Source organism: Gambusia affinis, linkage group LG01, assembly GCF_019740435.1.
Source record: "Gambusia affinis linkage group LG01, SWU_Gaff_1.0, whole genome shotgun sequence".
NCBI lineage: Eukaryota > Metazoa > Chordata > Actinopteri > Cyprinodontiformes > Poeciliidae > Gambusia > Gambusia affinis.
In genome coordinates this window covers 40,771,625-40,786,554 of record NC_057868.1, presented here as the reverse complement: position 1 = coordinate 40,786,554, position 14,930 = coordinate 40,771,625, and the positions used below count along the sequence as shown (strand labels likewise).

Sequence of the window (14,930 nt, the reverse complement as noted above, 5' to 3'; positions counted from 1 at the left end):
GTTGATCAGCTGACGCGTCAACAAGATTTCCCCAATCAGCCGCTCAGCGACTTTATTTGATAGTCGCCTATATTGTCAGCAAAAAGAAACTAACGACAATGGAGTCGCACAGCTGGACGTTAAAGCGAGCCCACACACCACCGCCACTATAACTACGAAAGAGGATCGTTGACAGAGAAGTAGAAGACGACAGTGGTATGTAACCTGAATGTTTGGTGCTGCGTATTGCTCTTTTAACGCAGTTTGGTTCTGCCACGTGAAGCTGTTGTTGTGACACGCCCCCCGCTATGTTTTGCTCTGCGGCTGCGACATTTTGGTGTGCGAGTGTGTGCTGTGGCTCTGCGTATGTTCAATAAAGTTTAAGGAGTCGCTGTTGCCTGCAAGCTTCTTTTGTTTTGGATTAAAATGAGTGGATCGTCTGCTGTATCAGCTGTTGAGAAACCTGAAAGGGATAAAAGAGCGATCGTTCTCACTGAAAAAGCTCTCGCAAATAAAATTGAAACGATCCAAACAGAGCGGAAAAAGTGTGTAAAGAAAACGAAAGTTGTAATATCATCTCTTAAAGAGCTAATGAGAGATGATAAAAATTATTCACAAGTAAAATCATTACTGGATGAGTTAACAAACCTGTTTAAAGAGGCCATTATATTGCATGAATCTTTGCTGCCTTTAATTCCGCTTGATGAGCAAGATAAACAAAATACATGGTTTTCAAGTATCACTAAATACAACAAAGGATTTATTGAGGATGTTGAAATATGGCTTTCTGAAACAAATAAATGCTCAAGCAGATCATCCTCTGACATGTTAAGGACACAGGAAACTCCACCAGGAGAAGAAGTGGAGGTTCAAGAACAAATGGAGCCTCAGTTACCTGCTAATCTCCAGCATGACATTCAAGATGATGTGTTGCCATCTGACAGCGTTTCAAATCAAGGAAGCAAGTCAAGCTCTAAAATATCATCAACATCATCTGCACGTCTCAGGGCAGAAGCTGAAATGGCTGCCTTGCTCACACGTCAAAATATGCTCAAAGAAAAACATGCTATTGAAGAGCAAGAGGAGCAACTTAGGAAAAGGAAAGAACAGCTTCAACTTGAAGCAGAAATAGCTGCAACTGCTGCAAAAGTAAATGTGCTGAAAACTGGATCTGCAGTGCAAAGTTCAACTTCAAGAAAATCCAATGGAATGGAATCCTATTTTAAAACAAAGGACAATACTGTTAAAACTCTTAATGCTAATACCTTTGTTCCACAGACAAAGAGAAATGCAGTTAATGAAAATGCAGAGCTTCAAATAAAACCAGTGCAACAAAATGTGACAAAGAAAAGGTTTGCACCTCTTCTTGGATCTTCTCATCCTGTAAACAGAACAATATCAAATATGCCTCTGCAGCAAGCTGCTCAGTCAGCAACCAATGAAAATCTGTTATCCATTATGGAGAAACAAAATGAATTAACTTGCATGTTGGTTCATCAACAAAGTCTCTCTTTACTACCCAAAAGAGATATTCAACCTTTTGATGGCAATCCCCTTTATTTTCAGGCTTTTATGCGCTCATTTGAACAGGTCATTGAATCAAAGACTGGTGATCCTGACGAAATGCTAACGGAGCTAGTACTGCTTGAAATGCTAACGGAGCTATTACTACTGGAAATGCTAACGGAGCTATTACTACTGGAAATGCTAACGGAGCTAGTACTACTGGAAATGCTAACGGAGCTATTACTACTGGAAATGCTAACTGAGCTATTACCACTGGAAATGCTAACGGAGCTATTACCACTGGAAATGCTAACGGAGCTATTACTACTGGAAATGCTAACGGAGCTAGTACTGCTTGAAATGCTAACAGAGCTAGTACTGCTTGAAATGCTAACGGAGCTATTACTACAGGAAATGCTAACTGAGCTATTACCACTGGAAATGCTAACGGAGCTATTACTACTGGAAATGCTAACAGAGCTAGTACTACTGGAAATGCTAACGGAGCTATTACTACTGGAAATGCTAACGGAGCTATTACTACTGGAAATGCTAACAGAGCTAGTACTGTTTGAAATGCTAACGGAGCTATTACTACTGGAAATGCTAACTGAGCTATTACCACTGGAAATGCTAACGGAGCTATTACTACTGGAAATGCTAACAGAGCTAGTACTACTGGAATGCTAACGGAGCTATTACTACTGGAAATGCTAACAGAGCTAGTACTGTTTGAAATGCTAACTGAGCTATTACTACTGGAAATGCTAACGGAGCTAGTACTGCTGGAAATGCTAACGGAGCTATTACTACTGGAAATGCTAACGGAGCTATTACTACTGGAAATGCTAACAGAGCTAGTACTGCTTGAAATGCTAACGGAGCGATTACTACTGGACATTCTAACGGAGCTATTACTGCTGGAAATGCTAACGGAGCTAGTACTGCTTGAAATGCTAACGGAGCTATTACTACTGGAAATGCTAACGGAGCTATTACTACTGGAAATGCTAACTGAGCTATTACTACTGGAAATGCTAACTGAGCTATTACCACTGGAAATGCTAACGGAGCTATAACTACTGGAAATTCTAACAGAGCTAGTACTGCTTGAAATGCTAACTGAGCTATTACCACTGGAAATGCTAACTGAGCTATTACCACTGGAAATGTTATCTGAGCTATTACCACTGGAAATGCTAACGGAGCTATTACTACTGGAAATGCTAACGGAGCTATTACTACTGGAAATGCTAACGGAGCTATTACCACTGGAAATTCTAACGGAGCTATTACCACTGAAAATTCTAACGGAGCTAGTACCGCTGGAAATGCTAACGGAGCTATTACTACTGGAAATGCTAACGCAGGTATTACTACTGGAAATGCAAACGGAGCTATTACTACTGGAAATGCTAACGGAGCTATTACTACTGGAAATGCTAACGGAGATATTACCACTGGAAATGCTAACGGAGCTATTACCGCTGGAAATTCTAACGGAGCTAGTACCGCTGGAAATGCTAACGCATGTATTACTACTGGAAATGCTAACGGAGCTATTACTACTGGAAATGCTAACGGAGCTATTACTACTGGAAATGCTAACGGAGATATTACCACTAGAAATGCTAACGGAGCTATTACCGCTGGAAATGCTAACGGAGCTATTACTGCTGGAAATGCTAACGCAGCTATTACTACTGGAAATGCTAACGGAGCTATTACCACTGGAAATGCTAACGGAGCTAGTACACCGGTACTGTGAAACCACTACCCACACCGAACAAAGTTCGGACCCTAAACCGCTGTTGCCCAACTGGACATAGAGCTACAGAGGTCCGTACCGGACCACACAGTCCAACCAGACGAACCTGAAGGCAGAAGCAGCTCCTACGGAAAACTCTTCCTCTTCCTCTGTTTGCTCCTCCTCTTCATCACCTCTTGTTATTTCTACTTCTGATCCATTGCAATGGCTCCGGTTCTAATGAAAAAGGCTTAATAACGTTACTCACCCCTGTTTTGGCTGGAGGATGTGAGATTGCTGTTTGACCGTTGCACGTCATTTACCCAGAATGCATTGCAGCGTGAACGTAGGACATTCCTGTGAAAATATTGTATTAAAATTTAGAAAAGATCTGAATAACCTACAGTATTATTATTACTGTATTGTTTTTACATTTAAGATAAATATTTCTCAAATAGGGTCTATTTTTATAACTAATCATGGATCCCTTTAACGCTCTTATTGTTTTCTTTGTTCGTCCTAATGTCATTTAGTAAATGTGACTGGTCACGATGAAGCCATACATACATCCATTTGGAGCTTTTTTAGTTATTTACATTTTCTGAAATATGGATTCTAAGGTTTCCAATTATGTCAAGAACATAGAAATATATAAATAAAATAAGTTGTTCTTTACTACCAGGTGTTGTTTGCATTTATAACATTGTACTTGTAATGTAGAACTTTACGATGTAGAACTCAAGTCTTTTTTCTAATAAAAGAAAAAAGACTTGAGTTGCTTTGGCAGAAACTAAAATTGTCTCCTGCACTATGAAATATACATTTCCACCAATTTCTATCAATTATATTTAACAATTTTATTTTATTGAATTTAAAAAAAAAAACTAAATAAATAACTGTTGGCATGTGAGCAGAGCATTATAAGTGAGCAAAGCTGTAAAAACAAACAACAGTTGTCATTAAATGAGACTGGAGACCGTTCAAAAGAATCGATTCGCTGGTGAACGACATCAGAACTCCGACCAGGAATGATTCGGTTCCTCTGGTCAGTTAAATATTCCTGCTGTTTTCTTTCCACTGGTATCTTTAGCTTTTCTTTTGAGTGGCCTGGTTGTAAGCCACTTATCCATTATTATTATTTTAATAACAATGAATACGCTTATTTGAAAAGTTTGGGTGACACTTTGAGCTGACGTCACAACAAATAAACGGTCATTTACGTGCAGTACCGTGCGGAGCAGTAGGGGGCGCCTGGAGGCTACCACAGTTTGAGAAAGGCTGTGTTGCAGTAAACATGCCTGCTGCTGTGTTTAGAGCTGATCCTTCATCCACCTGAAGGAGGAGTAGATCCAAACAACCAGAGGAGATCCTGACCTCTGCAGGTCCTGACCTCTGCAGGTCGTTCTCCTCCAGCCACCTGCAGCCTGAAGAACAGAAGATAAAAACCATAAAAACTCCTACACCTTCTCAGGTTTGTGGACCGAAACTGACTCAGAATAATAAATAAGCTAAATCAAAACTAGGTGTTCTTATTTTAATTTCTTTCTCTTCTGAACGTCCAAGGAAATAAAAGAAAACAGAAGCAAATGATTTCCTCGCTGAAATGATCTCAGACTCTGGTTTGATTCTCAGACATGGTGAACTCTGAGGTTCAGAAAGATTTGCTCTGTTTATACATCCTCACTGAATATTTCAGCTCAGCCGCTCCAGGTTAGGAGGAGAAAACTCATGAACTAAAAACTCATGAACTAAATGTTTTCACACCCGGCCCAATTTTTCCACACTATTCAGAACTGGAGCCAATCAAAAGTAAAACAGTGGGTTTCCATTTCCTCCTATTTAGACCGACTCCCTTCATCACCATCCATGCAGGAGGAAACTGAAGCCCTGCAGCCTCAGAGCTGTAGAGTTTGTTGTTTTCAGCTCCTGTTGGTTGGTTCCACAGGAAGCCAAGTAGATTTTTACTGACCTCCATCCTTCATCGCCTTCTCTCACATCCTGGTCCATTCTGGTGTCTTCTCAAGAAGAAGAGGTTTAATTTAATATCTTTAGTTAGTTTCTGAAGCAGAGTGGATGAAAACGTTTCGCCTTCAGCTCAGGGTCAGGAGTTTCCTCTGTTTGGACAACAAATCAGAAATAAACATTTCAGATCAGGTTGAGAGTTGACATGTAAGAATTCACATCAAACCATAAACTTCTTGAAAACTTCTTAGACGTTCGTTTAGTTAAAAATAAAAAAATATTTGGTTTGTCATCAGGATGATACATGGGTCATTTAACAGCTTTAAAGATACTTACTGTTATTTTAAACGGTGTAAAAACCAGAGTCAGAATAATCCAGATGTTGAGGCTGAAGTTGTTTCATCTGACTCAGAATGAGCTTCACTCAGAAAACCTCTAAAATATTTGGATCAATTATTATTCATTATGCTAATGAACCATAACCAGAGCCTGTCTGAAATGAAGTTAGACACTTAGAGAAAGTCAAATAAAATGTTTTGATCCAGAGAATGAAACAATAATTAAAAAACTATATTCTGCACAGTTTACTGTAAACTGAACCAAAAGTCAAAATAGTTCAGAAAAATCTGCTGATCTAATAATGCAGTGAAGTTTAATAAACAGTGAAGTTTAATAAACAGTGAAGTTTTATATAATCACTGCTAAAACATGAAGCAGCAGGAGAGAACAGAAATAAACATCAACTGGTGAGTTACTGGTCCCAGTAGGTACTGAAAACCACATTCATGTTCTCCCAGTTTAATCAGCTGACCTCAGCTGACCTCAGGTGAACCCAGCTGACCTCAGGTGAACCCAGCTGACCTCAGCTGACCTCAGCTGACCTCAGGTGAACCCTGCTGACCTCAGCTGACCTCAGCTGACCTCAGGTGAACCCAGCTGACCTCAGGTGAACCCAGCTGACCTCAGCTGACCTCAGGTGACCTCAGGTGACCCCAGCAGTCACGTGCTGCTGTAGCTCAGAAACCAGATGAGACATTGTTTATCATGTTTCTGATCTTCATTCATATCAGATTAAATATTAATGAGATAATTCCTTATGGTTCATTTCTGTTGGATTTTATTGTTATAAATTCATAAACTTGTTTAGAGAGATGAAAACATCTGATTGGATGTGGACTGATTAAGAAGAAAAACATTTTGACATTAAAATGTATAAAATAAAAGAAAGAAGATGTTAAATGAGATCATTTGAGGTTTTATAAATCTCACTTTACTCAAATCCTCTGTGAGCAGGAAGGATCTCCTGTAGCAGCCAGTCTGGTGGAGCGTGAAAAGGCCTCTGACTGAAGCCTGTTTTCACCATCATGACTTGAGATGATCTTCCTCAGCAACTTGTCCTGGATGACATCACCAGGTGTTAGCTAGCTCTGCTAATCCACCGCCTTTGCTTTAGCCGCTCCTCTTCAAACGTCCGTCTGGGCGGAGAGACGCTGGAGTCTGGGATAACGATGACCTTTGAACTTCCTCCTCCTCTGTCCGCATCCAGGAAGCCTCCATTTCAACTCCTCTGGAATTTGAGGTCAAAGGTCAGGTAATCTGAGCGTTAGAGATGCTAACCAGCTCTTCACAGTTAGTTATACAAACAATACCTTGTTACCATGGTTACGTGTCATAACTCTGAGGGAGTAAAATAAAAGCAAGAATCAGCATCCAGAACTAGAAGGAATCAAAGATTTAATCAAAAAGTGAAGTAACACAGGACCATGCTGCCACCACCAACTACCCACAAAGATCTGCTCTGTTTGTTCAAACGAATTCTGCTGAACTTTCAATCAGATCAACAGAGAAAACGATTTCCTTTTCTTCTTAGAGCCAGCTGCGTGTGAATCCAGGCAGCGAGGGGTTAACAGATGCCAGGATTAATACAGACAGTAGAAAAGGGGAGGAGGGAAGTTTACGTCATGTTTAACCTTTGATTTAAAAAGCAACACATGAGAAAAGAAGCAGCAGGAAACTCATTCATCATGACTGTGGCTCTGATCTGCTTCTTTTTCCTCTGTGAGTACGTTTTCTTCTCCTTTCTGACAGAATCAGATAAACATCAAAACCACTTTTAGTGATCCTCCTTTATTTCTGCTCTGCAGAGAGAAGGAGGAGCACAAACCACCTTTATCCGTTTAATCAACCTGAACATTTTAATTTGAGCTGAAACTGAAGCGCCGATGAATTGAATGGATCTGCAGCTGAACTCACAATAATGTTACAGAATAATGTTTGTTCTCTAATAAGAAGTTATAACTTTTCCTTCATGAGGGCGCAAATTTCAAATAAATGTTACTGGAATCGTTTCCCAGAAAAATGAAATGAAATTCATCAAAATTCATATTTTTAAAACCTCAAAAAAACGTTTTCGATGTTCTGATGGTCTTTAAAAGAACATGGAAGGATTTTAGTCGGAAAGATAAATTTCAAAAAACACTTTTTATCCACAACACAAATATGAAAATTCAGTCAAAATGCTGGGCAGCAAAGCAGAAACATTTATCAAAAATACAAAAAGACCAACATTTAGATAAAAATCAAAGTTGAAACAGATTTTAAAATATTTAACAGAAACTCCTCCAGGATTTAAAGCCAAACAGAAAACAAGTTTTGAAGGTTTTAAAGTCGTCCGATGAAGAAACGTTTCTCCTCAGTGAATCGTTCCAGACAGAAATATTTATTTCTATAATCAATAATTAACCTTCATGTTCACTTCGACTTCACGGCTTCAGCTCCAGACTAACCATTAAAATATTTACCATTTTAAAACCAGTTGGCTGTATTAGTCTAAACTTATGGTGTTTATTAAAAATTCACATTTTTAGAGAAAAGAGACATTCAAAGTTCATCTTAAATGAACAAACTGTAAATCCTCAAAGAAACGCTGCGAAACATAAATAAAAAATAAAATGATTTATTTGCTAATAAACTAAAAGAATGAAATAATAGATAAATACATCAGAATGCGTCTTTTTAAAATTAATTTCTATTATTCAGTGTAATCGTTCATTTATATATCATTTCATTAAATATTATTTGCTCCAGATTTTATTGGAGCAAATAATAAAATCGTTTTTTATTTCTGACTCTGATCTGAAATCAATAAATCTGCAGAGAAATGAAGGTTTTTCTGTTTTACGACCTGAACGTCTCCGCCACTCACTGCTCCTCTCACATGGGAATAACTCCACGTTTACCTGCAGGCCTGGACCTCCAGAACCGATCGGTTTGCCTGATTATTTCTGGACTTACTGGACCTGAAGGTTCTGCTGGGCCCCATCATGACTGGCCGTTTTTATTAATGAGGTTTTATGGAAACGATCGTTTTGATTTGGTCCAAAATGTTGAGAAAACAGATGAATGGAGACAATTTCCTCCCAGTCGGCACCAGAAACATGTTTTCTGTTTACATCATGTTTCATGTGATGCTAACATGCTAACATGTTAACATGTTAACATGTTAGCATGTTAGCATGTTAACATGTTTTACAGTAAAGCTCAGAATTATTCATACTCCAGGCAGATTTTAGTCCAAGTTTGTTTCTGTTGTGAAATGAGAAGCTTCTCTCCACATCTGGAAAAATAATCATTAGTATGATTTTTATTTGAAATGTGTTAAATTTGTTGGAGCTGATCTGCAGTATTTCCTTTAAAATGTTTTTCATTGCAGCAGTTTTCTGCTCATTTCCTCTGGTCTTTATTTTTGACGATGAGCTGCAAGGCTTTGAGGTGAAGCTGTTCTCGTCTTCGCCATAAAAAACATGACAGATGTGAGTTTTAGTTAGATGCTCATGAAGAACTGAGCATCATTCTGGGTCCTTCTTGCTCTCTGTGTGCTTCAGGTTTCATTTCTTAAAGGAAACTTTGCTGCAGGTCAGAGAGAGTTCATGTGGGTAAATTTGAAACAGATCTTGTGGTTTCTCTCAGCAGACACTGATCTCGTTTCTCTGCAGCTCTGCAGATCTCCAGCATTCCTGCTGCAGTGAATCAGTTCACTGGATCAGCAGGAGAAGATTTCTCAGGACATTGTGGCTCTTCTTTCCTTGGAACCAGGAAGATGTTCTGCAGGGAAAACTGTGTGGAAGGAAACGTTCTGGTAGAAACCACAGAGAACTCAGCTGAAAACGGACGATACAGCATTGAATATGTCAAAGGTCACGGACCAAACGTTTACAGCCTCTCTGTGAAGATCTCAGCGCTGACTGGGTCTGACTCGGGTCGGTACAGATGTGGTTTGGGAGAATCCTCAGAGTTCTACCAGGATTTCATTCTCAGCGTTTCAGGTGAGTTTCTGCTCAAACGTTTTTACCTCTGAAGGAAAGTTTAACGTTTAACTGATGGAGGATGATTATTTGTTTATGAATAGTTAACTAATTGATTGTGTGAATATAACCACTGTGTCTCTGATTATTTCCTATTTCAGGAACATCAACCTCCAGCTCCAGTACAAACAGTTTCACACCTGCAGGAGGTGAGTTTCTGAAACACTGATTATTCTTCACATTAATGAACTGATTAGTGTTAATCAGTTCATTAATGCTCCATTTCCTTCAGCTCTCATGAGCGTCTTGCTCCTGCTAAAGAAAAGCCTCCCACAGCATGATTCTGCCGCCGCCGTGCTTCAGTATGGGCGTGGTGCCCTCAGGGTTTGGGTGAAGCTGTTCTCCTGTGAACAGAACCTCGCTGCACTGATCAGGTTCCTCCTGCGTGAAACAGCTCACAGCTTCCAAACTGAAACTTTGCGGTCGGCAGAAACTCTGAAACTTGCGGCGCAGAAAAACATTCAGATTTATAAAAGCGCATGTGCAAGTTCCACCACAAACTTTCCGGTTTATAAACATAACAACAGGTTTTATTCATCAGGCGCCTTTCAGGGCCACAGAGCTGACATTAACTAAAAATTAAAAAGCAAAATAAAATTTCAGGGAGTCAAAACTGAAGGGATTTGTTTTTCAGTTAAAATGAAAATGTTATTTAAAAACATGTGATTCTCTACATAAATTTAAATCGTCTAAATCTTCCATGTCTATCAGTAAATAAGATGTCAAGATCCCATTTCAGTTTCAACTCCTTCAACCTCGACACCAACAAGTTCATGGAGTCTCACACCTACAGGTTCCTCTGAAACCACCAATCAGTCGTCTGTGAGCCACGAGGAGGAAACATCTGACGGTAAATCCCAACACTCAGATTTACTCTGATCTGGACTCTGTTTGTTCCCAACATGACAAGCAGCTAAAGATGAATATTTTGCTGTGTCTCTTATTTTGAAATGTAAAACTCTTCAGGGCCTCCTGACTGCTGTCTCTGTTTGTATCTGAAGAAATGTTTGATCAGACTGATGCTCTGTGTGAAACCTGTAGAAATGTCGGCCGGGCGCCTGCTGGCGGTGGCTCTGACCGGGGCTGGCATCCTGTTATCTGCGGCTCTGCTGGTTCTCTGCAGACAGAGATGTCTCAGACTTCTGAGAGGTAAACAACAGGAAACACATTCTGTGGTTCAGGGGCCTACAAACCCAAAAGAACAGGGTGAGAGATCAGCAGCGGGTAGCGAACGCTCGTGGGAACCAGAGCTGACATCTGCAGCCAGGAACATGGAGGCCAGCTGATTCCTGGACAGGAAGTGATGTCGATCGCCTCCCAGCGCTGCCTTCAGGGGAACCTGGATGAGCGGGACCGCCTGGTGCAGTAAACAGATCCACGCTGCCACCATGAGGCGCAGACATGAGGTTGTGTGTGTGAACGTTGCTCTGGATTCATCACTTCCTGTGTGTAAGAAGTCAAAGGTCGCCTCCGCCCGCCGTCTTCATGGGAAATTAAAAATAACAAATCTAATTGGTGTTCAGATAAAATCCATCTTTATCAACTCTGACCTGCTTCCCTGTTCACCCAGACAGCATGATGCTGCCACCACCATGCTTCACCATCAGGATGAGGTTCTTTCACTGAGGAACTTTATATGAAAACATTTTAATATTTCTTCTATAACTGTGTCAAGTTTATGGGGTTAAACAAAAAGCAAACTCATCATAACATCAACATGAGGTTCTTGCAGAATCATCCTCCACCTGCCTGCCACGTCTCTTACAGCTTTCAGTGAAAACAGAACAATAACGTTTTAATTTTATATATTTTATATGATGGTTTCTCTGTAAAGAACCTGAGCTGTAGATCTCTGCAGCTCACCCAGATTTAGTTAACGCTCTGCAATCAGGTTTCATGGAGGCCGTTTAAAACTGCAGATACCAGCAGTCTATACAATAGCTGGTTGCCATGGTAACAGTACGGTTTCAGTATGCATCAGTTTGTTACCATCGTTTCCTGGTTTCACTGCTTGGTGCTTAAAACAACCACAGAGGAAACATTTACACAGAATGAGATCTGAGCAGAAACTCTATGAAGATACATAGAGTCAACAACACCTAGCAACGGGGTCGCCCATACCTAGCAACGGGTCGGCCATACCTAGCAACGGGGTCGCCCATACCTAGCAACGGGGTCGCCCATACCTAGCAACGGGGTCGCCCATACCTAGCAACGGGGTCACCCATACCTAGCAACGGGGTCGCCCATACCTAGCAACGGGGTCGCCCATACCTAGCAACGGGTCGCCCATACCTAGCAACGGGTCGGCCATACCTAGCAACGGGGTCGCCCATACCTAGCAACGGGGTCGCCCATACCTAGCAACGGGGTCGCCCATACCTAGCAACGGGGTCGCCAACATCAATTTTAAGAAAGAAACAAAAGAAGAAAGAAGGATTTATATGAAACAAACTCATTTTACAGATTGAATAGAGTTATTCTCTGTAAAACGAACAATGCTCTGCCAGCAGGAGGCGCTACAGGTTGCAACGGGTCGACAACACCTAAATGGAGTAATCAGTGAAGAGTCACCTGACAGACATTATTTCTTCTTCCCTTAATTTTAATGGGCTTTTCAGAGGGTTGAATCCGTTTACTGATCTGGTGATTTGTTTCTTACTAGCAGAAATGAACTTAATCAAGTTTTCATCCATTAGTCAGTAAACTTTGATGTCTAAACTTTATCTGTATTTTTAATTTGTCCAGGTGTGAAAACCACAAGAGGCTCAGACAGAAGAGACCAGAAGGTAAATGATCCCGTTTACAGACGTTTTCTCTTCTGTAAAACTAAAGATTTAGTGAAATGTTGCTTGTTCTCTCCATCACTATGTATAGAACAAATCTCCAGCAAGAATGAAAAAGGATTATTTTGCTTTTTGTTCCCTTTTAGGACAACGATTATGAAAATTCTTCGTCTGGGGATTTGATTTACATGAATGCAAAACCTGTCTGCAGGAACAAGAAGTAGATGTGAGACTGAGGATGATGAGATGAGACTCTGATTGAAACCCAGATTCTGCTTCTGGCCCGGTGCAGCTTCACGCTCTGGAGCTGCAACCCAATAAAACCTGGAAACGTGTCAAACTCCCCGCAGAGGAAAATGAAGGAACGAACACGGAGAGAGTCACTGAGAGGAATGATTTGGATCTGGGAGGATTTTGGGGAATTGCTTCCATCACTGTTTGCTGCTTCACTGGGATTATTTCTATTTGCTGTTTGTGGAGCGTCTTGTTTTATATCAGTCGTCTTGCGGTTTTTGCTCCTGACTGATACGGCAGAACAGCTTCAAGAGGTCAGAAACGTGGTGACGTCACTCAGTGGGCGATTAGATGATCGTCAGAAAGGACATTTTAACATTTGAAGCATTTAAGATGGCCGACTTTCTGTTTGTGATTTCTTATTTTTTGCCTTTATCTTCTTTTTCATTATTTTATGTTTTTCCTTTTTGTTCCTTCTTTTCCTTGTTTTTCCTTTTTCTCACAGAAAATGGCCCTGTGGGCCACCATGATTATTAATAAATTATATGAAGATGCACAACATATCAGGACTCATGTGGTGTTGTTTAGTTAAACAATAAAGCAAAATACAAAAATTGGAGTATCTGTGTTAAAAACCCTTGATATTACCACTATGTCAAAGAAACCGATGGGAGGTTACCTGGTAACCGACGGGAGGTTACCTGGTAACCGACGGGAGGTTACCAGGTAACCGACGGGCGGTTACCAGGTAACCGACGGGAGGTTACCAGGTAACCGACGGGAGGTTACCAGGTAACCGACGGGAGGTTACCAGGTTTAGTTTAGTTTAGTCTTCTCAATGTGACGCTGTGAAAAAGATGAGACACGTTGAGCTTCCATTAGCGTCCAACAGGAAGGTTTATTCCTCTTCTGTGTAATGAACATACAACATATACAATATTTCACATGTAATACTTAAGTGTTACTAAGCTAAAAAGTCTTTTAGCTAGCTAAGGGCTAAATAAAGGTTAGCTAACAGCTAGGATTTAAGGCTAGCATTCAGTTTAGATTCAGTACATCATAAATGGCTCCAATATTCCTTTAAACTGAACGAGAATCCTTTTAACATGCTCCCTTTAACTTTATGAATTTTATCAAACTACTAAATCTGTTCACGAATGAGGTTTAATTCTCTAAACCTTATGAGTTTTTCCTTTAACTCAAATACCATGTCCTTTTTCCTCAGACCTTTTGTATTTTTAACTATCAAAATAAACATGTAAATGTACTTTTAGCTATTTTTACTAACTTTTACAAATAACATTTTAATATTTACACATTTAGCTTTTACCTGTATCCATTGTTTTAACAGAATAACAGTATTTTATTAAAACTAAAATTACAGAATATACATGGCAATACTAATTATTACTAAACTGTATCATATGGAGTTATGGGGGACGTTTTTTTATATTTTATTTTGCATTTTCTTACAAATGATATTGCATTAAGAAAACAGTGTGAGGGAAAAGAAAACACAATAAAAATCCACCAGGGGGGCTCACAGTGGACGATATGTTTTTGGTTAAAATAAAGTATTTTGTTTAAAGTATTGAAGTGTCTTCAGTCTTCAGAAGCTGCTCAGAACAAGTTCAAACCTCTGATCAGGAAACATTTTTTAAAGTGATTCTAATGTCAGAGCAGTTTCCATGTCATTGATACATTAAAAATAATCATTTATTAGCAAAACCAATGTTGTACTAAAAGATGTTTTCCTCCTTTCCCCTTGCACTTATACACTATAAGTGTCAAACTGACCTCTTGAATCATGTTTACATTATGAGTCACACACACACACGCACACATACATACACACATGTTTGCACAACTATCTTCGTGGGAACTTTCCATTGACTTCCATTCATTTCTACAGCCTAAACTTTATCTTAACCATAACATGCCTAACCCTAACCCTAACCAAAACTCAATTCACACCTTAGTCCTAAATCTGACCCCTGACCCACAAACAGTGTTTCCCCTTGTGAGGACCAGGCTTCGGTCCCACAAGGAACAGTTGGTCCCCATAATGTAGTGTGTCAGCAAAATGGTCCCCACAAGGTATTGGAAACAAACACACACACACACACACACACACACACACACACACACACACCCACACACTAATAGGTGAGAAATGTTCAGTGCTGTGACCAAGGTCACTTCTGCATGTGGTGAGGGGAATCTAACTCTCAACCCACTGAGCCACAGCTGCCACTTTAGACGTATTTTCTACAGAATGACGCCTGTGAAAGGAACCAGAAGTTCTTTTAGTTCCTGCTGAGGTTCTGCTGCTGAAACCCTCGTGCTGCAGCA

At 40.1% G+C, this 14,930-nt stretch overlaps 1 protein-coding gene across 5 annotated transcripts; it reads left to right on the top strand.

Annotated features, from left to right (window-relative positions):
• Window positions 1-4,543: 4,543 nt before the first annotated feature.
• On the top strand, window positions 4,544-13,146 carry LOC122834168. 5 transcript variants are annotated; one of them, XM_044122454.1, is made up of 8 exons: window positions 4,544-4,703; window positions 6,488-7,252; window positions 9,190-9,519; window positions 9,660-9,707; window positions 10,298-10,408; window positions 10,600-10,707; window positions 12,307-12,347; window positions 12,491-13,146. In XM_044122454.1, the coding sequence occupies exons 2-8, from the start codon at window positions 7,186-7,188 to the stop codon at window positions 12,566-12,568; spliced, it is 783 nt and encodes a 260-aa protein (XP_043978389.1). In that variant the 5' UTR covers window positions 4,544-4,703; window positions 6,488-7,185; the 3' UTR covers window positions 12,569-13,146. The 5 variants fall into 5 exon arrangements, with proteins under 5 accessions (XP_043978389.1, XP_043978561.1, XP_043978475.1 ...); XM_044122626.1 differs by lacking the exon at window positions 4,544-4,703 and having other exon boundaries at window positions 6,240-7,252; window positions 10,352-10,408; XM_044122540.1 differs by lacking the exon at window positions 4,544-4,703 and having other exon boundaries at window positions 6,241-7,252; window positions 12,556-13,146.
• The last annotated feature ends 1,784 nt before the right edge of the window (window positions 13,147-14,930 follow it).

Bases quoted from the DNA above. Each gene is read 5' to 3' on its own strand.
- LOC122834168 (XM_044122454.1), top strand. From the start codon at position 7,186: ATGAGAAAAGAAGCAGCAGGAAACTCATTCATCATGACTGTGGCTCTG. The intron at 10,409-10,599 runs GTAAATCCCAAC...TGAAACCTGTAG, and splicing joins CGAGGAGGAAACATCTGACG to AAATGTCGGCCGGGCGCCTG. The intron at 12,348-12,490 runs GTAAATGATCCC...GTTCCCTTTTAG, and splicing joins CAGACAGAAGAGACCAGAAG to GACAACGATTATGAAAATTC.